The 25,575-nt window shown below is 48.5% G+C and overlaps 2 protein-coding genes across 3 annotated transcripts in view; both read right to left on the reverse strand.

Annotated features, from left to right (window-relative positions):
* Positions 1 to 1,228: 1,228 nt before the first annotated feature.
* On the reverse strand, positions 1,229 to 3,530 carry EXOSC6 (exosome component 6). Its single transcript, XM_063140992.1, has one exon. The coding sequence runs from the start codon at positions 3,514 to 3,516 to the stop codon at positions 2,650 to 2,652; it is 867 nt and encodes a 288-aa protein (XP_062997062.1). The 5' UTR covers positions 3,517 to 3,530; the 3' UTR covers positions 1,229 to 2,649.
* A 2,739-nt stretch (positions 3,531 to 6,269) lies between these two features.
* AARS1 (alanyl-tRNA synthetase 1) overlaps positions 6,270 to 25,575 on the reverse strand; it is a 30,365-nt gene continuing 11,059 nt past the window's right edge. For both annotated transcript variants that reach the window (XM_063141181.1, XM_063141179.1), the window contains exons 10-21: positions 24,613 to 24,737; positions 22,557 to 22,701; positions 20,516 to 20,694; positions 19,480 to 19,593; positions 16,236 to 16,442; positions 15,749 to 15,933; positions 13,370 to 13,478; positions 12,941 to 13,054; positions 10,241 to 10,360; positions 9,142 to 9,228; positions 8,441 to 8,554; positions 6,270 to 6,802 (exon numbers count right to left, since the gene is read on the reverse strand). In XM_063141181.1, the coding sequence (XP_062997251.1) occupies positions 6,617 to 6,802; positions 8,441 to 8,554; positions 9,142 to 9,228; positions 10,241 to 10,360; positions 12,941 to 13,054; positions 13,370 to 13,478; positions 15,749 to 15,933; positions 16,236 to 16,442; positions 19,480 to 19,593; positions 20,516 to 20,694; positions 22,557 to 22,701; positions 24,613 to 24,737 (1,685 nt within the window). In that variant the 3' untranslated portion in view covers positions 6,270 to 6,616. The remainder of the gene's footprint in view (positions 6,803 to 8,440; positions 8,555 to 9,141; positions 9,229 to 10,240; positions 10,361 to 12,940; positions 13,055 to 13,369; positions 13,479 to 15,748; positions 15,934 to 16,235; positions 16,443 to 19,479; positions 19,594 to 20,515; positions 20,695 to 22,556; positions 22,702 to 24,612; positions 24,738 to 25,575) is intronic.

Genomic DNA, 25,575 nt, shown 5'->3' on the forward strand with positions numbered 1-25,575 from the left:
CTCTAAACATTATGGCTCCATTTAGCTACCATGAGTAGGAGCCATTAATAGACTTTTCCTCCTTGGATTTGTCTCTTGAAAGGCATCTAGGCGTGACCATCGCCACATCTTGTGGCTACAAATTCAGTCAGTTGTGTGTTGTGTGAAGAAGTGCTTCCTCTTGTCATGCTGATCAGTCTTATTGGTTGATCCAGAATGCTACTATTATGAGAGACGGGGAAAACTTCTCTATATATCTCCCCCTCACCACCCCATCATGCACAATTTTATCTCTATCACGTCCCACTTTAGTTGCCTTTCCCACCCCCCGAAAACCGGCCTTCTGCAACTCTCCAGAGGCGTTGGACTGCAACACCCATCATTCCCAGCCAATGGCCACAGTGGCTGAGAATTTTGAGAGGTATAGTCCCAAGACATCTCGAAGGCACCAGGTTGGGTAAGGTTATTCTAAACTAAAGGCCCACTTCTATGCTGGGAGTTGTTGGACTTCTAAACACGCACGGGATTGCACCTTAAGTCATCCCAATTGTTGTAGCCTTTCCTTTTAGGGAAACTGCTCCAGCGACCCAACTTCTTGTTCGGTCTTATTTTGGCATTTGTCAGGAGGCCTTTGGAACAAGAACTTACATGCGACATTGCTAGTGTTAGACTGCCAGTCAACTGACCATCTGTTATTTGATTACAGTCAAGTATTCCACAAAACCAAGAATGCCCCTGTGGAGGTAGCTGGCTACCTTTTTATCGCAACCTCTGAGAACAAAGGCAGGAGTGATTATCGCAAGTCCGTTGTGCCAGCAGGTTTGAATTGGTCAAATTCACAAGCCTAAAACATCCAGTTGGCATCAGGCATGCACTGGCCACGAGGTTCCTCTGACTTGCAGAATGGAGTTTCTTTGGTACTGGAACTCTGAGATCCACCAACCACACCAGAGACAGAATTAAAGAGTTCTGAGCCCAGGAAATTCTCTTGAGTACCAAAACTGAACACAGCACACAGTACTTCCATAACCCCAGGCACTCACCCACTTGTGGTTACCCCCAAGGTCTCAATTTCAGCAGTATGACTTAGGTGGGAGGAGGTCAGTTTATTGCTGCTATTCTTAAATAACTGGGAGTCAGAAATACTTGCTGATCTACTGCAAATCACCCAGAGATCTACCAATAGTCAGATCTACCTTCTGCCCACCGTTGAGCAAGACAGAAAATATATGGAAATCAGAGCCAGAGGTTAAGCAAAATAGTTTTGTTTTAATTATAAACAAGAGACCTTGCAACAAATAATCAATAAACTCTTCTTTGTGAAGAATAAATTTTCAAGACTTCGTTATAAAGCCAAAAAGCTATCAATAAGTCTCGCTGAATTAGAGCAACTCAGAATGTGCCCAGTTAGGGAGCAAATTGTACAGGAGGTTGTTTCTTCATAGTCAATCTACAGCCTATTTTGAACTTCTTACTCTCTATGCAATATGACCCAATACCATTTACTGGCTCGCATTCATCCCCCCTGCAGGAAGAACCCGGTTTAGTTTTTATGATATCCATTTGGGGTTGACCTTTTACCAGGAAAGGTCACCCAGAATTTATTATGCTATTAATTTGGCAAAGGAGATTTAAAGGAAAGTAAGTCTAAAGTACAAGATCAAGAACAGAAAATTACAAGGATATAAACTTGGTGCATTTCCTAGAAAAAAGATTCCAAAAGGGGGGATGAAGTTTTGTTGATTTTAAGCAAGAAGTTTTTAAAAAATCAGCGAGTACCACCAGAAAATGTTTTCATCTTAACAACAAAAAAATTGCTTCAATGGAAAGCACACCGGCTTCGAAAATAACTCTTCTGGAATCAGTGCAACTCGCTTCCAAGTAAGCATGTTACAAAGCAAGGGGTGAGAATGTGAACACACGTTTCCCAAGCGTAAACGTTGGAGGATCAGGTGAGACACAGCATCTCTGGGTTACCTAAGGGACACAGATCCCCAACACAAAATATCAGCATAAAAAGAAAACCTGGGGTTAACCAGCAGCAACTCACAAATGCATTCTTTTTCTTGAGACCCAGTTTGAAATTTTGAGACTGTAAGAAAAAGCAACAACACCCTTCCTCAAGTCTTGTGTTGGACTACAACTCTCATAACCCCCCCCCTGCTGATTGGGGGATTATGGGAGTTGTAGTCTGGCACATCTGCAGAGCACCAGTTTGGGGAAGGTTGACATAATGCTTATCAGGCAGTTCTTTCATAGAGTGTAGTTGCCAGGGTTCATTTTTTTTCCTGCATGCTGAAAAGATGCTGGGCCCACTGCCTTCAGAAACCTTCAGGCTAAGCTTCCTTCCCAAATCGAGGCTGATTGCAGCATCCGCGGGGTCTTCTCATGCTGATGCTGCCAGTTCTGCTGTGAAGGAGATGCCGGACGCTTCGGTGAACCGGCCGGGGAAGTGGAATGGCCCTCTGTTCCGCTTGATGCCGTCCTACACTCGGGGGCTGCAAGGCAGGAAAGCGGGCAGCCCCCTCTGCGGATGTTCAGATGCAGGATCTAGAAGCACGTGTTCCTAGGGATGCTGTGGGAATCTGGGCCCAGCAAAGCGCAGCGCGGCTGGGTAGGTAGGTGGGTGGGTGGGAGGCCGCCCCGAAGTCTCGCAAGGGAATGGGCGTCTCAGGCGGTGGCGGGCGGCTCCGCCGTGTCCATGCCCGACGGCTCTTGGGTGCCCGGCGCCCGGCGCTTGGCGGCGCGCAGCAGGCTCTGGCGCAGCAGCGGGTACAGGCGCTGGCAGCCCTCGAGCGCCAGGCGCAGGGCTTGCGCCCAGCTGTCCGGGGCGCCGCCCTCGCCGCTGCCCAGCAGCCCCGCCACCTGGTTGAGCGAGGGCAGGAGCGCCACGGTGAGGCGGGCGGCGGCGGCGCGCTCCTCGGGCTCGCTGGGCTGCAGCAGCCACGCGCCCCCCGAGGGCGCCGGCGTCCGGCAGAGCGCGCAGGCCACCACCAGGTCGTAGACCTCGACGCCGGCGTCGGCCAGGGCCAGCCCGGCGGCGCACAGCGCGGCCGCCAGCGCCGAGCCGCCGTCCTGCAGCAGCAGCGCGCTCACCTCCAGCTGCGCCCGCGGGTAGCGCGCCAAGCGCACGGCCGGCTCCAGCGCCTCTTGCAGCGCCAGCGCCAGCTCGGGCTCCCGCTCGCTGGGCCGCAGGCGGGCGCCGCGCCCCGAGAACGGCGCCCGGCGGAACTCGCACACCAGCCGCCCGCGAGGCTCCCCGGCGCTGCTGGCCCCGGCCGCGTGGCCGCCGGGGACTTCGCGGGGCCCGGCCACGGCGCACAGCACTTTGGTGCCGCCGTCCAGCTCCACGTAGGCCGAGCCCTTGGCTTGGCTCAGCAGCCCCACGCGGGCGAAGAGTGGCTGCAGCGCCGACGGGTCCCGGCTCCCTGCCGCCGCCGCCGCCGCCGCCTCCTCCCGCTCACCATCCTTGGGCACGAAGAGCAGCGGCGTCTGCGACTCCTCCGGGCCCGGCACCCGCCTGTGGTCCAGCGGCATGGCCTCGGCCTACGGCGCGCGTGGCTCCGGAAGGGGAACAGGCCGAGGGAGACGCCCACCGGCCAACGGCGCCCCCTGCCGGCTACGAATCTCCGCGGAGAGCAGCCGTCTCGCCGAGCCCCTTGCTGCGCCATAACGAGGGACGGACCATGAAAGGGGAGCGGGGGTTGGATAGGGTGACCCTATGAAAAGGAGGACAGGGCTCCTGTATCTTTAACAGTTCTATGGAAAAAGGGATTTCTGCAGGTGTCATTCGTATATATGGAGAACCCGGTGAAATTCCCTCATCACCACAGTTAAAGTTGCAGGTGCCCTGCCCTCTTTTAAATCTGGTCACTCTAGTATAGCTCCTGCAGCTTTAACTGTGGTGATGAAGAGGGAATTTCACCGGGTTCTCCATATATACAGAGGACACCTGCTGAAATTCCCTTTTCTAGGCAAAGATACAGGAGCCCTGTCCTCCTTTTCATAGGGTCGCCCTAGGGTTGGAGGCCCTTCCGGCCACGCCAATTTCTCCGCTCGCGGCAAGAAATCCAGCGTTCCAGGATCTCCAAGCAGTTTTCATGCTAGAAACCCTCGAGCGAGGGAGTCTTGCTTGCATTACGGCGCAATGTTTCTCAGACCCGTGAAGCATCAAACTCTTGCAAATGAGCCTTGCGCTTATTCTGCATACATTTTTGTGCTTTGTGTAGAAATATCATAGGTTGTCGCTCTTGTGTTGGCAGCCTAACTCACCTCCCGCTATACCTGCGCGATTACATATCCTAGATCAGCTCACAAAACCCCCTAGGCAAGGTGAGCTACTTTCACACACACACACACACACACACACACACACACACACACACCAACTTTGATTTTTAAGGACAGATGTTTCCTGGAAAAAATAAGCACAAAACTTGAAACTGCTAAATTTATTTTAAAATGCAAGAAATACGTCATGCCAATTATAGCAAACAAATGGGAAAGGACCATCTATGGGTCTAAAATGCATTATTTAATAGGAATATCACCTCCAAATCATCCCCCCTCAACTCACACACGCGCGCGCACACACACACTCAGCATCACTCACTCCAAACAAACACACACATGAACACATGCATTCACTCAAAGACCCCATGCACCCATACATTCTCTCTCTCTCTCTCTCTTCTGGGCGCATTCTGGAAGTCCGAACGTGGAGCCACCCCAGCGCCTTTTTGGGACTGGGAGCTTAAGAGGCAGGCTTCTTTGGGAGTGTTGTGTATTTTAAACTTTTTTTTTTTTACATTTCTTTTCCTATGTTTTAAAATGTATGTTTTAAACTTTGTAATACCGCCTTGAGGCCCAGTATTGGGCAAAAGGCGGAATACTAATATAATCTCGCCTGCCCAGGCCCAGCTGAATCCTTGGGCTGGCTCACAGCCAACGCGCGTAAGTGCTGCGCTGTGCCCGGCGCCCCTCTTAGCTTGGCACTCTAGGAGGCCGCCTGAGTGGCCTCTATGGTAGCACCAGCCCTGCTTGCAATAAATGGGACTCAGTTTGTGCAAACTGAATCTGTTTAGCATCTAGTCATTTACAGGTGCAATCCTAGGCTGGTTTAGACAGGAAAAAAAAGGTTCTGCAGCTCCCAGCATGGCTGGCTGGGGAATGCTGGGAGTTGTAAGACTTCCCACCCACCCCATCTAGGATTGTGCCCTAAGTTGCTGAGACACACAGTAGGGTTGTTGTTATGTGTCCAGGTTACTGGCTCCATTTCTATTGCCACCCACCACCTAAGCTAGCTGTTAGAGAGTGCGATTAGAAATATCAGCTTTCAATGCAGAGGAAACAAATTCAAACTAGGCTTGAACCCAAGCAGAACTGCTTTTAGACAGCCTTTCTACCTCTCCCCAGAAGTCCCATCCCCTTTCCTGTTACTCACAGCAGACATCATGCTAGGGTGAACAAGGTAGAGCGGTGAGCCTATGCCGATTCCTCACTTGTGTACTTGGGTGGCAAGGATCATTGTAGGCCAACAAAGCCCTTGCAAGCAAGGCTTGTGTGCAGGTATGGCCACCAAATGTACCTGACAACAGGGGTGCTTGAGTAACATTCCATTCACTTCCCGGAAGGTGTGGCAGTCATAGGAATCAATGAGACAGTGGGCATAGCTGGCCTCAGTGTCAGCCACTATTGTGGACTGCTACAGCTCCCTAGTGATGACTGTTCTGCTGCGGCTGGTCTCTCTCGTTCCTGTTGCAACATGACTTCCTATTTTTTCCAGGCCGTATTTAAGAAACTGTGCACTATACATTGGCTGTTTCATGGAGCTGTGGCCTAGCTCAGCCACCCTGAATTAAGAATGCCCCTCGCCTGGGCATTTATTATTTTGGATCCTACCTTTGCCGAGATACAACTAATCCCGATATATCCAAGCACTGAAGATTTCACCTTGGGTGTATGTGAATAAATAGAATTCTCATTGTGGGCAAAACGTTGTAAACTGCCCAGAGATCCTAGGCTGTTGAGCAGTATAAATATGACATAAATAAATACACTGCGTCTGTTTGTTTATTCAGCACAGAACCTACTTGACCACGACTCTTCGCGCCACAGCAGACCAGCCTGACTAAGGCTTGGCTACAACAGAAGTTAATACTACAAAGAGCGAGAAGAACTCCCACAGTTACAGAGAGAAGGAACAACATAGCAGCCTTGATGCTCACCCCTGGCACATGCTCACAGGACAGCGGACATGTCAAGTGTTTGAACATGGACGGGGGAGGGAGGGAGGGAGGGGGGTTGTGCGCAGAGTTTGCCCCTTGGAAACTGTACAACCTCAACTGAAATTTAAGAATAGTGCATGTGTGCAAAAAGGTGGGCAATTAATTGACAGCAGGCGCCCTGAGATGGCTCAGTTATTACCATGAGGCTGGATTAGAACTCGTGCAGTCTTGGGCTCTTAGCATTCAGGTCATTGCCCACCCACTGACCCCCACAGCACCCTTGCTTGGTTAGTGGCTGAGTTGAGAAGGAGAACTGTGCAGTCTTCGTCTCCAGGAGACGCTACTAGCCCCTAACCTCTTGGCTAAGCAGAGCAAGGCGTTCCTTTCTCGAGTTTGCTGCCAGGCCGGTTTCAGTTCTTCAGCTCGCCCAGCTTCAGCTGGGCAAAGTCCGTGGCCACCTTCAGGGCTTCATCGAGGCAGCCGGTGTTCTTGCCCGTCGCCTGGGCGGAGAGGTCTTTCCCGCCGCCTTTGCCATCCATCAGCCCCGACACCTGTTGCACCCATTCGCTAGCCTTTAGCCCTTTGCCGGCAACATCCTGAGAGAAGGCAAGAAAAGGGGGAATTAAGGGTGCAATCCTAGGCGTGTTTAGGCAGAAAAGAAAAGGTCAAAAAGAAGAGGAACAGGTTCTCAGGATGCAAAATACTTATTTTCATAAACCTCCATAGCTTTCAGCCTGGTCTTTATTCTGGGCCTTCCTCATGGGGGGGGGGGAGGGGTTAGAAGGTAACAGCGGCAGAATTTCCTCTAGCAAAATAATTGTCTCCTGTGGTAATCTAAGGTGACTCACAGGAGACAATAATTTCACTAGAGGGAATTCTGCAGACATTATCTTCTTATAACCCCCTGACGACCTAGAATAAAGAACAGGCCAAAATGTGTCAGGCGTTGTGAAAATAAATATTTTGAGGACCTGTTTCTCTTTTTTGACCAGTTTTGGGTATTTACCTCCTTTTGTTTTTAGATAGAAAAAAGGCTTCTAATTTCCAGTATTTATTTTTATTTTGTGTGTGTGTGTGTGTGTCTAAACAGGCATAGGATTGCACCCCAAGAGAGTTTTCCACCATAAAAGAGTTTTCTGGGGACTTTTGGAAATGGTAGGAGCCATGTTGTGTCAGACTGGGCATAGTGAGACAGGAGGTGGCTCTTCAGATGACGCTATGCATGGAACTCACTGCCACAAGGTGTGTGGGCAGCCACTGGCGTAACTGGATTTAAAGGTGGACAAGACAAAACCCATGAAGGGTGGGACTATCAAGGACTTATCAGCCACGACATCAAAATAAAACCCTCGGGTTCAGAGGCAGCATGACAATGAACACCAGCTGTTGGGGGTGGGGGTGGACAGGTAGGAGGGCTAATGGGTTCACTGCATGCTTGTGGGCTTCTTGGAGACAGCCGGTTGGCTACTGCGGAAAGCAGAATGCCGTAGATGAGCCTTTAGCCTGATCCAGCAGGGTTCTCTTGGTGTCAAATGCTCACAGGCTATTAATTCGGTAACAGAGAGCAGAGTAGTGGTAGCAGCAACTAGAACCGCACACGCTGCACTACAAAGCCTTAAGACAAGAGGCCAAAAGATGTGTGTGTGTGTATCGGAATATCACAGGCAGCAAGCCTATAGACACCATTTGCTGGGGAACATGGGCGGTAGGGTGCTCTCGCATCCATGTCCTGCTTGTGGGTCCTTGGTCGACAGCTGGTTGGCCACTGTGTGAACAGAGCGCTGCGCTAGACGGACCCTTAGTCTGATCCAGCAGGGCTCCTCTTATGTTCGTGTGTGTGTATGTGTTTATACATAAAATAATAACATCTTCTTTTACCATGGCCTTATTTTACCAGGGTATTTCTTTGTTATTATTATTGCTGCTATTTTTTGTCCCTGCTGGTTTTATTGTTTTAATTGCTGTTTTATTACTTTTAATATTGTATCTATTTCATTGTAAGCAGCCTTGTGAGGGCTTTGCCCTGAAAGTCAGCCAAGAAATGTTTTAAATAAATACATATAAACAATCCACAGACACTGAAGCAACCACCACCAAGAGTGAAGCTGCTTCAACTCCAGGCACAGACAGAATGCAGGGCCTCCCCTCCAATTATTCAAAAATCCTCTCTCTGGCCGGTTGGCGACCCATAGAGTCAAAAGCGCTGAAATCCCCTCCGCCCCACCCTGATTTACCTGGGGGACCTGGCATAAGCAGGTGATCTTGCCAGCTTCATTATCCACTGTGAAAAGCATGGCGGAGGTCTCGGGGGAATGGGTCTTCAAGAGCTTTAAGGATTCATTCAGCGCCTGCAGGACAACATGTCTGTGGTTAAGTCATCCAGCCCTCCTGGGGTGCCCAGATGGCCCCACCCCCTCCCCTAGCCCCACCCCCTTTCCCCCAACTACCAATCATTCAATGGTTTTCCAGCTTTTGTGCATCAACCCCCCCCCCCCCCCCCAATTTTAAAAGGCAGAAATTCCTCTCCTAAGACTTAATGACTGGCAGTTTTAAACTTAGATATGCTGGTATTTTTGGTATTCTGGCCTCACCCCTTTGGCCCTGCCCCCTTTCCCCTTTGGCTCCGCCCAGCACTGGAATGCAACTCCCAAGAGTTTCTCTGGAATTGACTGTATGTGGTCTTGGTATCTGATGGGTGAACCAGGCTACTCTCAAAATTCAGGCCAGGCACAGAGGAGATTCGCAGCAGAACTGGAGAGGAACTGGATGCTCCCAGAATATGAATGCTGCACTGCACCCTATTTTTGCCTCTCCAAGCCTATTGGCCCGGATTTGCAGGTTCTCTCTCCGCTCCAAGCAACTCTACCCACTTCCTAACAATGGGGGCTTGTGGAGGCCAAGGAGAGGAGCGGCTGTTGCCATTCAGGTGAGCTACCTTAGCAGAAGCACCGCTTTCCATTTCAAGGATGACCAGTGGCTGGTTGGGGTGAGCCTCAATCAGCTGCTTCGTCTTGTCCAAAACCTAAGGGAAGAGATGAACAAGAGAACAGGGTGCACGTTAGCCATGAGAACGCCACAAGGATGTTCTTATCAGAAGGCAGGAGATGCTTCTTCTGGTCCATTTTGAATTCTGGGAGGGTACTGATCTGAGAGTACGAAACAGACATAGAGCATGTCTTGGGGAGGGAGGGTGGGTGGGTGGGAATTGTATTTATTTGCTGCCGTTTAGCCAGGATCAGCAACCAGAGTAGCTTTCAACAATTACAGTTCAACACAAAAGAGATAGTATACAATGACCACAAAGGGCACTCTCTCCTGTTGGTGGATGAAGACAGAGGCTCAGTTCGGACAACACATTAGTCAACACAGTGTGGAAGCTCCACTCAATGGTAGAGTTTTTAGGGAGCATTCCCCACACATGTTCTAACTCCACCATTGTGTGACTGGGCTACTGTGGACTTGAGGAAAATCCACTGCAAAGTTTGACTGACAGTTCCTCCACCCTCTCTCCTCCCCCGGTCCTCCTGATGGTATCCCATCAGCCATTGCTGCAAAACAATAATCAATAATAATCAAAACAATAATCCCGGCATTTCTCCTAGAGTGGCACTCACTCCTTTTGCCACTCTTGCCATGGAATTGTGTAGCCATTGGGAAAAGTCAATGCAACGCAACAGAAAACTCCACGGAGCCCACCACACAACACAACGGTTGTGCAGGAACTCTCCCCTGCAGAGTGGCGTGGAGTGTTTTCCAAAACCAGTCCACTGCTGTGTGGAGTTTTCCCACCAGACATCACGTTTCTCAACGGTGGTGTAAAAACTCCACCGTGGAGTTCTAAAACCACCATTGACTAACTGAGCTGGATTCTAGGATCTGCCTTCCGGAAGAAGCAACAGCTGGACTCGGGTACTGGCTGACAACAATAATCACATGGAAAAAGAAATCATAGCCATTTCTATACGGCCAAGACCTTCATAAATGGCACTGGGAAGGAGGAGAAGGAAACGGAGATGAGAAAGGGACATGCTCACTCGTTTCTGGATGTCGGCTTTGCTAGCACGATCTAGATCGTCCATAATCTTCTTCAGTGCTTTCAGGGCCTCTCTTAGTTCATCTTTCTGCCACTGGGGGATGATGGCGGTGGCCAGAGACTGCAAACAAAAGAGAAAACCTGAACATAGGGAGGTATGGACTTCGTTAAATCTATTCCATTAGTGTTTCGTGGATTGGCAGGCGTGTTTCATTCCATCATTTGCTCATTGAATGAATCGAAAATTTATTATTATTATTATTATTATTGGGACACACAAGGTTTTTGTACTACCTTGCACAAGTGTGGATTTGCACAAATTCCCTCCGGAAATAAAAACAATGTTAGCTGTTTTTATGTTTTTAAATTCTGCATATTGATTTTTTTATGTTCAGTATTTTAATCTTTGTGAAACTAGCCAGAGAGCTTCAGCTATGGCGTGGTATGTAAATATTAATATTAATAATAAATTCTGCCACAGAATCCGTATCAGGCTCATAGAAATCTGAACTCATTAGAATGCGGGTTTCTCCATCGTCCCTACTTGGATTTGAAGTCTTGTACAGCTTTTGACTTGAAGTCTTTGGCCAACTTTTACAGGGACACCCAATTTGCTGTGTTCCCATTCCCACAAGCAGGACTCCCTACGTTTATTGCATCTATAACACTGGTTCCCAATTAGCTAAGTACTGCGGACCCCTTGTTTTTCAAATGCCAAGCCATGGGCCCCCTACTTTTGAAAAAATTGTTATCTCTATGGTAGTTACCTGTGCAAAGCAATTTTTTTGGGAGAAAATAAGGAGTAGCCCCTAATAAGCAAAGGATTTTAGGTATACTAAAAAACAGACGATAAAATTTGTGATATTACCACACAAAAATGGCAGTGATTTAGTTAAGAATATAAAGACGAATTTAATTTTTCTAACGTCTAGTTTACAATTGAACAAATTATGACTTGTCTAGCAGCTACTAAACCTAAATGTGATGGGAGAAATCATGCCTCTTTTTGTCCCGAACAATCCCTTCCACATCCGGTTCAATATTTCCAACTTTTAGGGCCTTGCTAGACCTACCTGATAATCCGGAGGAGAGATCTTGCGTTAGGAATAACACGAGATCTCACCCTTATTCAGACAGGAGCCGCAACAGGCTCTGGAGGAGAGCTGTTGCGGCCGCCATTTTTTTATTTTTAAAGAGGCAGCAGGAGCCAGGAAAGGTAAGTAGTTTTTTTTAAGTCTCCTTCTCTCCCCGCCGACACCGCTCTCCTTCTCCCGCCCGCCCCCCACCCGCGATGTCCAATTCCCCCCCAATGTCTCCCCCCCGCAATTCCCCCCCATGTCCCCAGCCTCCGTTTCCCGCCCCCCCCCCCCAATGTCCCCGGCCTGTGATGCCCGGCCGGGAGATATGGCAGCTCCGGGCATCACAGGCCGGGGACTTGGGGGGGCGGGAAACGGAGGCTGGGGACTCGGTGGCAGGAGCGCTGCAGCCCGTCCGCTGCTTTTCCTGGCTACGGCAGACCGGTCCACACGCGCGTGGTCCTGGCCTCAGCCCGACCTGAGGCCGGGACCGCAGGAAGAACCGCGCTACAAGTGGTTCTGGTTAGCGCGGTTCCAGGGCGGCTCGAGCCCTGGCTGAGGCCAGGATCCCGTGCGTCATTTGGACACACAGGGGCGAGCACGGGCCTCGCACCGCGCTAACCCCTGGTTTAGCAAGGCCCTTAATCTCAAATCTGGATCAACATTGAGCCGATTTCTATGCTTGTTCTTCATATAACAAAATGTCGAAAATGTTTGTTCACAAAGATACGTGGAACAAAAGGGAACTAGATGTTTCAAAGCTTTTTCACCTAACTTCTTATAAGCCGGAAAAACCTTCAGCCAGAATTGGTCCAGTCTATATTCTTTGAAAAATTTGATTTCTTTGATATATTCTTTGATTTCAGTGAACCATCACAAGTCACGTCAACAAGTGCATCTTGCTCTTCCGCACATAGAGTTGTTAGTGGTACATCACCACATCCAAAAGGATTCCTTCTCCATGAGTTTTCAGGATTAGGTGCAGGGAAGTAACCTCTGAAGCTAGTCACTACTGAGCAGGTGCTCAGTAATGTTATATTTTACTTCTGGTAAGAATTCATCATCAGTGGACTCCAGAAATGAATGATGAATATGTGAATGGTGCCACAGACCCCCTGGGTGGGTTATGTGGACCCCCTGGGGTCCGCAGACCACCAATTGGGAACCACTGATCTGTAACCACGGCATGCAAGGGCAGAGTTCACCCACCAAGAATCTCACTCAAAGCAAACACGTATCTAGCCCTTACGGCTCTCTGAAGGTAAGTTTGAACAATGCCTAGTTTAGCCTCTGAAATGTACAAAGGGCCGAAGGAGGCCATTCCGGGGCCTGGTTCAGGTCTTTGCACAGCATTTTGTTACTTTTCCGCAGCTTGCAGTAAGTCGTTATGCACACAGGCAAAATCACAATGCGAAAATAATTTTACACGATTAATTAGCCTCACAGAATTTGCATTCCCTGCACAGAGAATTACACGCGGCCTTGGTAAACAGTCTTGCCTTATCAGTCTAACCCAGCATGGCCAGCAGGCTCCAGTTCAGCCTTCAGTAAGCTGGTGCTGTCGAAGCGGGTTCTCATATGACCGATCCGACTTAAGAGGTCTGGGTAAGGTCCTGAAATCGTACCTCTCCAAGGTCTGCGATCTCACGCTGGACGTCTTTGTTGGGAGCAGTCTGGACCGTCACTTTGGCTTCCAGGTCAGCCAGCAGCTTCTGAAGGCTGTCAACTTTCCTCAGTGCCTTAGAGAGAAGAGAGTGCAGAATTCTGAGACAGCGGTTAAACAAAAGAAGGGAGAGCGTGGCTCTCCAGCAAGCCCGGACCCGAAACTGGCTAGAAGCATCATCAAGTATAGCCCTCACAGCTAAATGGGATTCACTGCAAATCATAGAACAGTAGAGTTGGCAGGGGCCTAGAAGGCCATCAAGTCCAACCCCCTGCTCAATGCAGGAATCCACATGAAAGCATCCAGCTGTCTCTTCAATGCCTCTCGGGTAGGAGACACTCTGCACGCACTGACCCTCCCCAGTGCACCTTCCCGGTCCCCCTCCACTCACCTTCTGTGCTTCTGCTCCAGTGACAGCCACTATCCTCCGGATGCCCTTTGCAATAGCTTCCTCCGACACAATGACGAAGTGGCCGGCGTGGCTGGAGTTCTGCAAGTGCCTGGGAAAACATCAGGGATGAAGGAATTTCACACACCTTTATAGCATCGCCTGCCCAGGCCACTGAAGCAGCCTAGCTTCAGAGGCCCCATCAGCAAGGGGAAGGGGCAGGTCTTCACCGTACAACGCCCAGGATTCGCCTTCCAGACTGGCCACCCAGGCAGGGAAGTGCACAAACAGGACATCCAGGCAAGAGATGCATTTGTTCACGTTGGGTTTTCCCATGTGACCCTCTTTTCGTCTTATTTTATTTTCTTCCCCAATGCATGTCGGTCTTTAATGATTTAGACTGCAGAAAGTCCCTGTTTTATTCTTAACTAGCAAACAGATCGGCTTGACACAAAGAAGCCTTCAAGCAAAGTTACACAGCTGTTAAGAGTTGGACTCATTGTGCTCAATAGCGCTTCGGTTCGTAAAAGCGATAGCAGAGGGGCCTGATTCGCCTCTGACAAAGGTGGAGACGGATTGGGTCGGGGGAGCTGCGGATCGAGACGAAGCAGATCAAGACAAAGCGGATCCTTCGCCTCGATCCGAAGCTCCGAAAAAAAGGTAAGTATGGGGGGAGGGGGCTTACCTGGCATTGCCACAGTCCATGCAGCGAAGGCGGCAGAGCCAGGTAAGGGAGCAGGGGGAGAGAGGGGGCTTACCTGCCTCCGTCTCGGTTCGGCGTCAACTGAGGCCCAGGCCTCAGTTAAAGCTGCCGCCGGACCGCAACAAAGGCAGGTAAGTGGTGGGGGGGGAGGGGGGCCTTACCTGGCTCCGTCGCCCGTCGCCACCATGGTCCGTATGGTGGCGGACGGTGGAGCCAAGTAAGGGGGGAGGGGGACTTATTCGCCCCCCATTTTGTCCCCCCTTCCCCACTTACCTGCTGTCCGCTGTGGAGGCAAGTAAGTGGGGAAGGGGGGCGCAAAATGGCGGGCGAATCACAATCCAACCCTTCGGATCTCGCTCCAGGATCCGATCTGGAGCGGTTCAGGGAAGGATCGGAGCGTTCCGGATCGAGCCTCGAAGCAGTTCGGGGGGCTGGTGTACAACCCTAGTGCTCAACCCCTCTGAGTGACACCACATTTGCTTGCCATCCTCAGCACTGCCTCGTCCATGGTGCACCCCTGCAGCCCCCTGAGAGACGGGGCTCTGTCTACTCCATTCTCCTCCAGGTGAAGGGAATGAGTCGGAGATGGTTCAGTCACCACCCAGTGACTGAAGCTGGTACTGCAAACTTCAAACACACAGACCCTTAAATTAATTAATGCTTTTTGAAAAGTCAAGTAACTCGGGGTTTGCACCTTGGGAGTCCCCTTAACATGGGTGCCACGTTGCCATTTTCTAGGTTTCACAATCCTGGCACTAAGGTGCTGACAGACAGACATATCCATCATCATCATCATCGTTAATATATTCTGCACAGCACCTAGCAATTTTAGGCTCTATCAGTAAGAAGTACAATTATTATTATTATTATTATTATTATTATTATTATTATTATTATTATTATTTATATAGCACCATCAATGTACATGGTGCTGTACAGAGTAAAACAGTAAATAGCAAGACCCTGTCGCATAGGCTTACAATCTAATAAAATCATAGTAAAACAATAAGGAGGGGAAGAGAATGCAAACAGGTACAGGGTAGGGTAAGCAGGCACAGGGTAGGGAAAAACTAACAGTAGAAAGTAACAGTAGAAGTCTGCACAACATCAAGTTTTAAAAGCTTTAGGAAAGAGAAAAGTTTTTAGTTGAGCTTTAAAAGCTGTGGTTGAACTTGTAGTTCTCAAATGTTCTGGAAGAGCGTTCCAGGCGTAAGGGGCAGCAGACGAAAATGGACGAAGCCGAGCAAGGGAAGTAGAGGCCCTTGGGCAGGCAAGAAACATGGCATCAGAGGAGCGAAGAGCACGAGCGGGGCAATAGTGTGAGAGGAGAGAGGAGAGATAGGAAGGAGCTAGACCGTGAAAAGCTTTGAAGGTTAACAGGAGAAGTTTATATTGGATTCTGAAGTGAATTGGAAGCCAATGAAGAGATTTCAGAAGCGGAAGTTTCAGAAGTTAAGAAGCCTTGCTTCTTAACCATGGTAGGACAACCCACAGCAGCGACACGTTTCTCTGCCCCATCAGGTTTGCAAAACTAGACGAAAAGGATAAAGCTGGTACAGACTAGAGACTGCATGCAGCAATTTCTAAACGTCTCGGTTCTACAGAAAGCTCCATGCGTGCGTAGAACGCAGCTCTCCACCCATGGATCCGAACCCTCTCTGCCCTCCGGTTGTACTCACGTTCCCCCGCAGAACTCGACGGATGTGACGGCGCCAGCAGCGCTGGAGGGATCAGCCACCATGTCCTCGATGGGTATGCCGATCGAGACAACACGGACGGGGTCGGGATATGTCTCGTCAAACACCGCTCTCAGGCCCTGGATGGCTTTGGCCGCAGCCAGGGGGCAGTCCTTGGCATACACAACCTGGGGAATAGACCGCAACGGAGTCAAGAGCAAGCCGGTTGTGGTGAAAGGCAACGGGGTCGCAGTACCAGGGGTGGGAACCCAGAGGGCCAGCGGAAGAGGTACGGGGCAATCTGCCCCTCCTCTGCCAGCCTGCTTACTCGCCTGGATAGAATTCCTTACCGCCTATGGCGACCAGGCAAGGAGTTAAAAATATAAGGCTGGCTTCACACAAAGGGCATGCAGGAAAGTTGACGAGCCTCGTGGGGATTCGCTCACCAGCCTTCACCCGGCAGTGAAAGTGGCGCCCTGCCCCATCGTACCTTCGCTTCCTGAATCATTCGATTAGCGATCGCTTCCGCCTTCTTGATTTCCTGAGTCGACATGGCTCCCTTGGCAGTGAAGTCAAACCGCAGCCTGTCTGGTGCAACCAAGGAGCCCCGCTGGTCGGCCTCCCCCAGCACAGAGCGCAGAGCAAAGTTGAGGATGTGGGTGGCTGTGTGGTTGCTCATGATGGGCCTCCGCCTTGGCTGCAAGGCAAAAACGGATGCGTGAATTGGGACGGGTGGGGGAAGCAGCGTGGCCAATCGTCAGGGATGTTGGGAGCTGAAGTCCAAAACATCTGGAGGGCATCCGTTTGGGGAAGGTTGGGTTGGAAGGTCAAGTAAGACTCAGGGAAACCAAGGTTCAAATCCCCACTCGGTCATGAAGCTCACCGACTAATGTTTGGCTAGTCATGCTCTCATATAATACCAAACAAAAAGTTAAGGACATACAATAGAACAATGTTTAATGTACAAAAATAAAACAAAGGTTAACAATAGTATTGCTTTAAAAGTGCAACCTCATATTGCATAAGAACAAATATCTATCAGGCACAATGTGAAGTAATTGTGCCTGATAGGTATTTGTTCTTGTGCAATATGAGGTTGCACTTTTAAAGCAATACTATTGTTAACCTTTATTTTATTTTGGTTTGGTGTTATATGGTTGTTTGTTAAGGACTTCACTTTTTCTTGCATTTGTTAGTCACGCTCTCAAACACCACAAGTTGGTGGTGGTGGTGGGGGGAACACCACTTGTCCTTAACCCAAAACACAGAAAGACTGCCTCTTTGTGATCTGCCTGCCCGAGACCTGAGATATGTGGAAGGAGCCCTTCTCCGTGCCCCACCAACGCGAGATATACACTATGGTGGGACATGGGTAAGGGCTTCCTCTGTTTATTTATATTTATTTATTTAGAATATTTATATACCGCTCCCCATTGAAAAAAATCGGAGCGGTGTACAAGATAAAATGAAAATAAAACCAGAATAAAACAGTTAAAACCAAATTTAAAAGAAGCAAAAACAGAGATTCAAGGCTGCATGTTAAGGAAAGGCTTCTTGGAATAAAGATGTTTTCAGGAGGCGCTGAAAGGAGTACAAGGTTGGAGCCTGTCTGACCTCCAGAGGCAGGGAATTCCACAGGAGGGGGGCCACCACGCTGAAGGCTCTTCCCCTGGTGGATTCGAATCGGAGGATGGCTCTATGTGGAACCACCAGGAGCAGGCCCTCGGATGACCTCAGTGACCGGGCAGGTTGGTAAGGGAGAAGGCGCTCTCTCAGGTATCCTGGTCCCAAGTTGTTTAGGGCTTTGTACACAAGTACAAGAACCTTAAACCTCGCCTGGTAGCAAATAGGCAGCCAGTGCAGTTCCCTCAGCAGAGGAGTTACATGCTGAGGCCCGACTGGCACCAGCACTCGCTTCATTAAGCCATGGCTTTTAACAGAGCCTTTGATGGCTAAATCCACCAGCCTGCACACAGTCTTGTTTTAATTGGATTTTCCTGTTTTAAAATTTCATATTGTTTTTAACATATTAATGGTTTCATTTGTTTTAGAATTGTATATTTATTGTTCTGTTTTATACGTATGATTTTATCTGTGATCCTTGCGATATAGGGCGGGATATAAATATTTTAATAAAATTAATAAATAAATTTGTTTTTTAATTCATTTAATGTAATAAATATTTTTGCACGCATCTTTGTCGACATAGCAATCACGTTGTAACTGCTGGTGCCATTTATGTTGTTTTCCTTAACTCTGTTGCGGTCAGTCCGTTAGCCACGCTCTCAGCCTGACCTACCACACAGGGTTGTTGTGAGGGTAAAATGCAGGACGGGGCGGGAGAAACAGGTACATCCTTTTGAGGAAGGAGGGCAGCATGAAAATGGAATGATTTAATGAGTGACAGGATCAGATCCTAGCTCAAAACACTTTGATGTTAAACCCTTCTTTTTTTACCATCATGTATTTTTATTAACGTCTGTATACTTATATCTTGGCCCTGTGGGGAAGAGGAAGAACCGAGGGGACAGGAGCAGGCAGAAGTAACATCGGGGCCTGCTCCTGCTGGACTCTTTCCCCCCCCCCCACAGGGCAAACTGCCATCTTGGCCCTGAGGGGAAGAAGAAGGACCGAGGGGACAGGAGCAGGCAGAAGTAACATCGGGGCCTGCTCCTGCTGGACTCTTTCCCTCCCCCCACAGGGCAAACTGCCATCTTGGCCCTGAGGGGAAGAAGAAGGACCGAGGGGACAGGAGCAGGCAGAAGTAACATCGGGGCCTGCTCCTGCTGGACTCTTTCCCCCCCCCCCCCACAGGGCAAACTGCCATCTTGGCCCTGAGGGGAAGAAGAAGGACCGAGGGGACAGGAGCAGGCAGAAGTAACATCGGGGCCTGCTCCTGCTGGACTCTTTCCCCCCCCCCCCACAGGGCAAACTGCCATCTTGGCCCTGAGGGGAAGAAGAAGGACCGAGGGGACAGGAGCAGGCAGAAGTAACATCGGGGCCTGCTCCTGCTGGACTCTCTCTCTCTCTCTCTCTCTCTTTCTTTCTCTCTCCTCCCTCCCTCCTTGACTCCTTTTCCTTGTGTGTCATGTCTTTATTAGATTGTAAGCCTGAGGGCAGGGACTGTCTTTTTTCCTAAGTGTAAGCCGCTCTGAGAGCCTTTTTTGGCTGAGGAGCGGGGTATAAGTATGATAAATAAATAAATAAATAAATAAATAAAATAAATACTTATATGGTTCGGGTCCAGGTTATTTGAAAGAACGTATTCTCCCTTATGAGCCTGCCCGTGCTTTGAGATCTTCTGGAGAAGCCCTTCTTTCAGTCCCACCTTCTTCACAGGCACGCTTGGTGGGAACATGGGAGAGGGCCTTCTCGGTGGCTGCTCCGGTGCTCTGGAACTCTCTTCCCGGGGAAGCTAGGCTGGCTCCCTCCTTGATGGGCTTTCGGAAGCAGGCTAAAACTTTTTTGTTCCAGCAGGCCTTTGGAGAATAATCTGGCCCTCCATCTATGTTAATGTCTTATAATTTTGTTGTGTATTTTAAATGTTTATGGTTTTGTTCCCCCCCCCCCCCCATGTATATTTTAAGCTTTGTAAGGCCGCCTTGAGGCCCAGCATTGGGCAAAAGGCGGGATACAAATAAATATAATAATAATAATAATAATAATAATAATAATAATAATAATATGTAATGGTGGTCTGTTGACTGTAAATAAAGATTGATTGAGTCACTCACCTCATCAACATACAGCCGGACAGTATCTCCCACTTTCAGGCTCCCGTAGACTGTGCCCACGTGAAGCACGTAACCTCCACGCACCTGCACATTTTTCACGGTAAACTCCGTCTTCTGCAGAAATTGAAAATGAATCATAGAATAGTCGAGTTGGAAGGGGCCTACAAGGCCATCAAGTCCAACCTCCTGCTCAATGCAGGAATCCATCCTAAAGCAACAGCTAAGCACTCACAAGCACAGGAATAGCGTCAGACGGGTGCCGCTCTTTCAATCTGTCACCCAACCAACAGCAGACGTTTACGTATTTTTTTAAAGCTATTTATAACTATGCCGTTTTCCCACTACAAAGCAACTCACAAATGTAAAATAAACAACGAAATCCGTATTAAAAAGAGAAACAAAACGAAACAAAAAAAGCACAGACAAAAAGAACACAAACCAAACAGAAGCGATCAGCCAGACAATAAGACAGCAGTAAATGAATAATAATAAATAAAACAGCAGAAGATATACCTGAACCATTACAGGTCCAGATGAATAAGGTGCAATCCTACACATGTTTAGACAGGAAAAAAGTCTCAGCATTCCCCAGCCGGTATGGCTGGCTGGGGAATGCTGGGAGCTGTAGGACTTTTTTTTCTGTCTAAAAATGCATATGATTATGCCATAAATGATGATAATGTTGGCACCTCACACATTTGTGGTGAAGGGTATTCCACAGATGGGGGTGACACCATGGAGCAGACCCTCTCCCTGGCCGCCACCCACCTCATCTCTGAAGGTGGGGTCAACTGGAGGAAGGCCTCTCATATACAGCTTAAAGATCAGGGAGTTTGTTACAAGAGGCAGATCCTGAAAAGCTAGAGGGATACGACATTTCAGAAGCTGTTACGTTCCTCCACCACTCTTCCTGGGGCAGCTATGTCACAGTTATCAACACCAAAGCAAGAGGGAAGTGTTCCGTTGCCCACGAAGCCCTCTCACCCAAGTGATTTCAAGTACCAAGGTTACCGGGCAGCCTTTTAGCCCAACTTACATCCTCACTGCCTTCATCCTCCTTGACAAGGTAGCCTTCATCATAGATCTGCCCTCCCTGCTCAGCATAGAAGCAGGTCTGGTCCAGGACGACCCCACACTCTTGGCCTGTAGACACTTCCTCCACAAATGTCTTCTCCCGGCGGAGGGCTTTCACCGTGGCCACAGGGCTGTCAAACTCTGCACATCGAGAAAGAAAGGTGGGGTTAGGGACGCACAAGCCTCTGCCCTGTGCTAGGTGGCAGGGAGAGCCAAAACAGGAGAGCATCAAGGGGGGCTGGCAAATGTAGATGCCCCCCCAAACAGAAGATGTGGCTTTGGCTCAACGTGGCAGAGAAACTCTCAGTTCCTTTAAAAAAATCCTCAATGAGAAGGGAAAGATTAAACACTGAGTCAGGACTGCCCCCAAAACATTACTTTTTGTCCCTCATAGTCTAAAAAATCTTTATTTTAGGGAATGTAGGAAGTTGCCTAATATTGAGTCAGGGCACTGATTTATCCCACCCAGTACTGCCCATTGTGACTGTCAGAAGGGAGCGTAAGGAGGTAAGAAAACCAAAGATCTATCGAACACAGCATCCGCCCTTCCACAATGGCCAACTGGATGCCTCTCGGGAAGCCCACAGGCAGGGCACGGAAGGCAGCTGCCCTGCCCAACTGTTGCCTCTGTCCCCAGCAACTTATGTTCAGTGGCATCTTTGGAAGGTTCATATAACAATCATGGTTAATACTACTGATCGACTTAGGAACATCTGAAGCTGCCTTATACTGAATCAGACCCTCGGTCCATCTAACCCACTGTTGTTGGCACTGACTGGCAGCAGCGGCTCTCTAGGGTTTCAGGCAGGGATTTTTCCAGCTCTACCTGGAGATGCTGGGGATCAAACCTGGGACCTTGAGAGCCAGTGTGGCGTAGCGGCTAGAGTGTTGGACTGGGAGTCAGGAGATCCAGGTTCAAGCCCCCATTCGGCCATGGAAGCTCACTGGGAGACTTTGGGCCAGTTACTGATTCTCAGCCTAACCTACACCAGAGGGTTATTATTATTATTTATTTATTTATTTATTTATTTATTTATTTATTTATTTATATAGCACCATCAATGTACATGGTGCTGTACAGAGTAAAACAGTAAATAGCAAGACCCTGCCGCATAGGCTTACAATCTAATAAAATCATAGTAAAACAATAAGGAGGGGAAGAGAATGCAAACAGGTACAGGGTAGGGTAAGCAGGCACAGGGTAGGGAAAAACTAACAGTAGAAAGTAACAGTAGAAGTCTGCACAACATCAAGTTTTAAAAGCTTTAGGAAAAAGAAAAGTTTTTAGTTGAGCTTTAAAAGCTGTGGTTGAACTTGAAGTTCTCAAATGTTCTGGAAGAGCGTTCCAGGTGTAAGGGGCAGCAGACGAAAATGGACGAAGCCGAGCAAGGGAAGTAGAGGCCCTTGGGCAGGCGAGAAACATGGCATCAGAGGAGCGAAGAGCACGAGCGGGGCAATAGTGTGAGATGAGAGAGGGTTGTTGTGACAATAAAATGGAGAGGAAGAAGACCACAGAAGCAGCCTTGAATTTCTTGCAAGAAGAAGAAGAAAATCTAGGATATAAATGTACAATGGCAGTAAGAGCTTAAAGTTAAAATATACGGGGAATTTGGGCCCTCTACCCTTTTGCCTTTGGCCTCGCCCACCACCGGAAGATGTCCCCAAAAGCTTCTCCAAATTGAAATGAGCCCTTGAACATCCTGCCTAAAACAGAAGCAAACTTAAATCTGGGAGGAACATTCTAAAGTAAAGTCTCCTAACTGGAACATGCTTATAAATAAGGTCGAATCTAGATTCTCCTAATTCAACTGTTTGAATTAGGAGAATCTAGATTGAGTTGAGTTCTCCTAATTCAACCCAATTATCCACTGGATACACAGGTTTTTAAAACAAGGTTTTAAAAAAGACTAACATGGACGTTTTGAAACTGTGCGTCAAGGCGGACATCACAGCAATGGAGTGAGAGAGAACACACTGTGTTAGCGGGAAGAGCTGGAGCTTACCATAGGTGCCACTGGGATCCGACGAGTAGCTGTACTTCAGGGAGTCGTCTGTGGCCTCCAACCCCCTGGAGCGGAGCTCTTCGATGGCGTAGATGTCCAGCATGATGAAATCTTCATCGCCGCCCCCCTTGCCCTGGGACTTGAGCTGGGAAGGTAACAAATCCAAGGGTGAGAGGCAGGCAAGGAAGCCCACATCACACCAGCGATATCCTAGCCATGTTCACCAATTGGCTGACCATCCTAGCTTTCCATCATGTAGCCAAGAGACAAAGGCTAGAAGGGCTGGAGCCAGCCCTTTTACCCTAAGCTGCACCTAGATTTCTTCAGGCTGCTTCTTTCTGCTCCTTCCTCATGCTCCGGTCTTTTCTGGCTCTCTCTTTCTCTCATACCTTCTTCCCCCAAAACAGAAAGTACTATTTCAGTCTTGAATAAATGAAACTTAACTGGAGAAATGAATCTTAACCAGAAAAACCTCTCAGGGATATGCTTTCCCAACGGAAACCTCCAGGTCTCTAAGGCCTGACTTTATTAGCTTCCCTTTGTAGGCCTCAAAACTTCACAGCCTGTAACCACCAAAGTTTGAAGGCCTTACCACAGAAGTTTGGGTAAGTGGGGCTTACCTACACAAAGACTTGCCCTGTGTGAACTGGTTCATCATGAATGCAACAATGCTCAAACAAAATTCAAGGGATTTTTCCTATTATGGCAAAAGTTGGACTAACTTTTAGCTGTACTCCTTTTGTTGCCAGCTGAAGACCTTTTTATTCTTTCTGTATTTTAACACTTAATTTTAACTTAAATTTTACTGTTCTAACTCTGTATTTTAATCTTATATCAATTTTGCTGCGTGGTTTTATCCTGGCTGTGCTTTTTATACTGTATTTTGTATTTGTGCTTTTAACCTGTTGGTTGTTTTATTATGGTTTTAATTTTTGTGAACCGGCCAGAAAGCTTCGGCTATTGGGCGGTATAGAAATGTAATAAATAAATAAATAACTGCATTTTGCTCTGGATTTTTCCTCTTGTGCCTTCTCCAGAGGAGCTTAGATTTTTTTAAAAAATTAAGTATCTATTATGTGTACATCCTGCTCTGTATATGGGCACTCCTGGTAGTCTTCCACCCAGACTGATCAAGTTAACATCCGGTAAGCCAGCCTTCACCAGGCTGGGGAAGAAAATCCAGATGCTTTGGATCTCAACTCCTTTTATCCCCAGCCAGGTGACCAATGGTGGAAAGTAATGGGCATTGTAGTTTATTTATTTATTTATTTAGAGTATTTTTATCCCACACCTCAGCCAAAAGGCTCTTGGAGCGGCTTACAATGTATCAATAAAGAGGACAGTCCCTACCCTCAGGCTTATATTCTAAAAAAAGACATGACACACAAGGAAAAGTGGATGGGGAGGGAAGAGGGAGAAAATAAAAAAGAAATTAAGGAGACTGTTTAGGCTGGTGGGAAGGCCCTGCTCCGTCCTCTCATCTCCCAATGGAGGGGCAAACCAACAGCTCCTTCTTCCCCACAAGGTGAAGATGTTAGCCCTGGGGGGGGGGTTCCAAATGAAGCAGGCTGTGATGGTCCCTGCCTGCTCCAGTCTCCCTCAAACATCTGGAGGACACCAGGTTGGGGAAAGCCGTGCTAAGCACTTACACCAGATGTTATTGGACTCCAATTACCATCAGTCCCAGACAGCTTTTACAATGGTGAGGGATGATGAACTACTCCCATCAACATCTGGTGGGAAATACAGGTTCCCCACCAACTTACATTTACTATTTTGGTGTTTTTTTGAAGAAAGCAGACCTTGGGATAAACGTTTTATAATATAGATGGGCCAAGGTATTCAAACCTAAAGGTACCAAACTCCTTTGATATGCCCTGGTGAGCCTCACGTTATCCTCTAAAGGTGTCATCCTAGGTATGTGTAAATAAGTCCTACAGCTCCCAGCATCCCCCCAGGCAGTCATGCTTCCAGGGGAATGCTGGGAGCTGTAGGACTTTTCCTTGTATAAACACGCACAGGATTGCGCCCTAAGCTGTTGATCGCCGAGTCCTACCTGAGCAGTCTTCCTTTCCTCCTCAAAGCCCTCCATGTCAACTTTCAGGCCCTTCTCTTCCGCAATGAGCCCGGTGAGATCCACAGGGAAACCGTAGGTGTCGTACAGCAGCCAGGCAGTGTCTCCTGGAGAGGAGGATGAGAAAGAAGGAGCCATCCATGAAAATGCTGGTGTAGCATCTAATCGGTCCAAGTTCTCCCTCGTGGCATTTCTGCAGGGTTCACAAATATCGCCCTGGCTTACTAGACAAGCCTCAATTTCTCCTTGCTACCAATTCCTCAAGCCATCTAGCAAGGACAGACGATTCCAAGGTGAGAATGTGTCTTGTCTTACTTGTGCAGAAGCTTGGAGAAGATACTGTGAGCGAAATGCCTGCTCTCTCTTTCCTTCTCCAAAATCCCTTGCAAATGAAAGAAGATTTTAACTGTGCACTGCCCAGAGAGCTTCGGCTGATGGGAAGTATAAAAATGTAATAAAGAAATAAGAGTTGGCCTTTTCTTTGAGCCCAAGGCTGTCAATCACAGAGGGCTGGAGGAAGAGACAGGATATTCCATCACTTGTGCCCAGGGCCATGAGAGAAACATCTACTGTTTCTTTTCTTCTCCAAACTGTGCCCAAGTGAGAGCCTGTCAGGGGTTACTGGGAGTCTCTCTCATCAGAGGGCAAGGCATATTCACCTAAGGCAAGCAGGTAAATAGAACTGTGGGATCGCTACACCAATTCTTTACAAGTGTAGAGAGAAAGCTTTGTTCTTTTGGTTTTCTTAAAATTGATTTTAAAAGAAAAATCCAGAGAAGTAAGCTTCCTATTTTTGGAATTTCTGCATTTTCCTTGCAAGCTCCCAAAGGAGGAATCTTTACTCCAAAACACATAGAGCTGCATTAAACATCTCATGTTATCACTCAGCATTGGAGTCCTTTCTCCCCTTTGGGTGTGCATGCTCAGAGGAGCCAAGATGGAACA

Source organism: Elgaria multicarinata, chromosome 14 (assembly GCF_023053635.1).
Source record: "Elgaria multicarinata webbii isolate HBS135686 ecotype San Diego chromosome 14, rElgMul1.1.pri, whole genome shotgun sequence".
NCBI lineage: Eukaryota > Metazoa > Chordata > Lepidosauria > Squamata > Anguidae > Elgaria > Elgaria multicarinata.

Excerpts from the sequence above, each read along its gene's own strand:
- EXOSC6 (XM_063140992.1), bottom strand. The coding sequence starts at position 3,516 with ATGCCGCTGGACCACAGGCGGGTGCCGGGCCCGGAGGAGTCGCAGACG.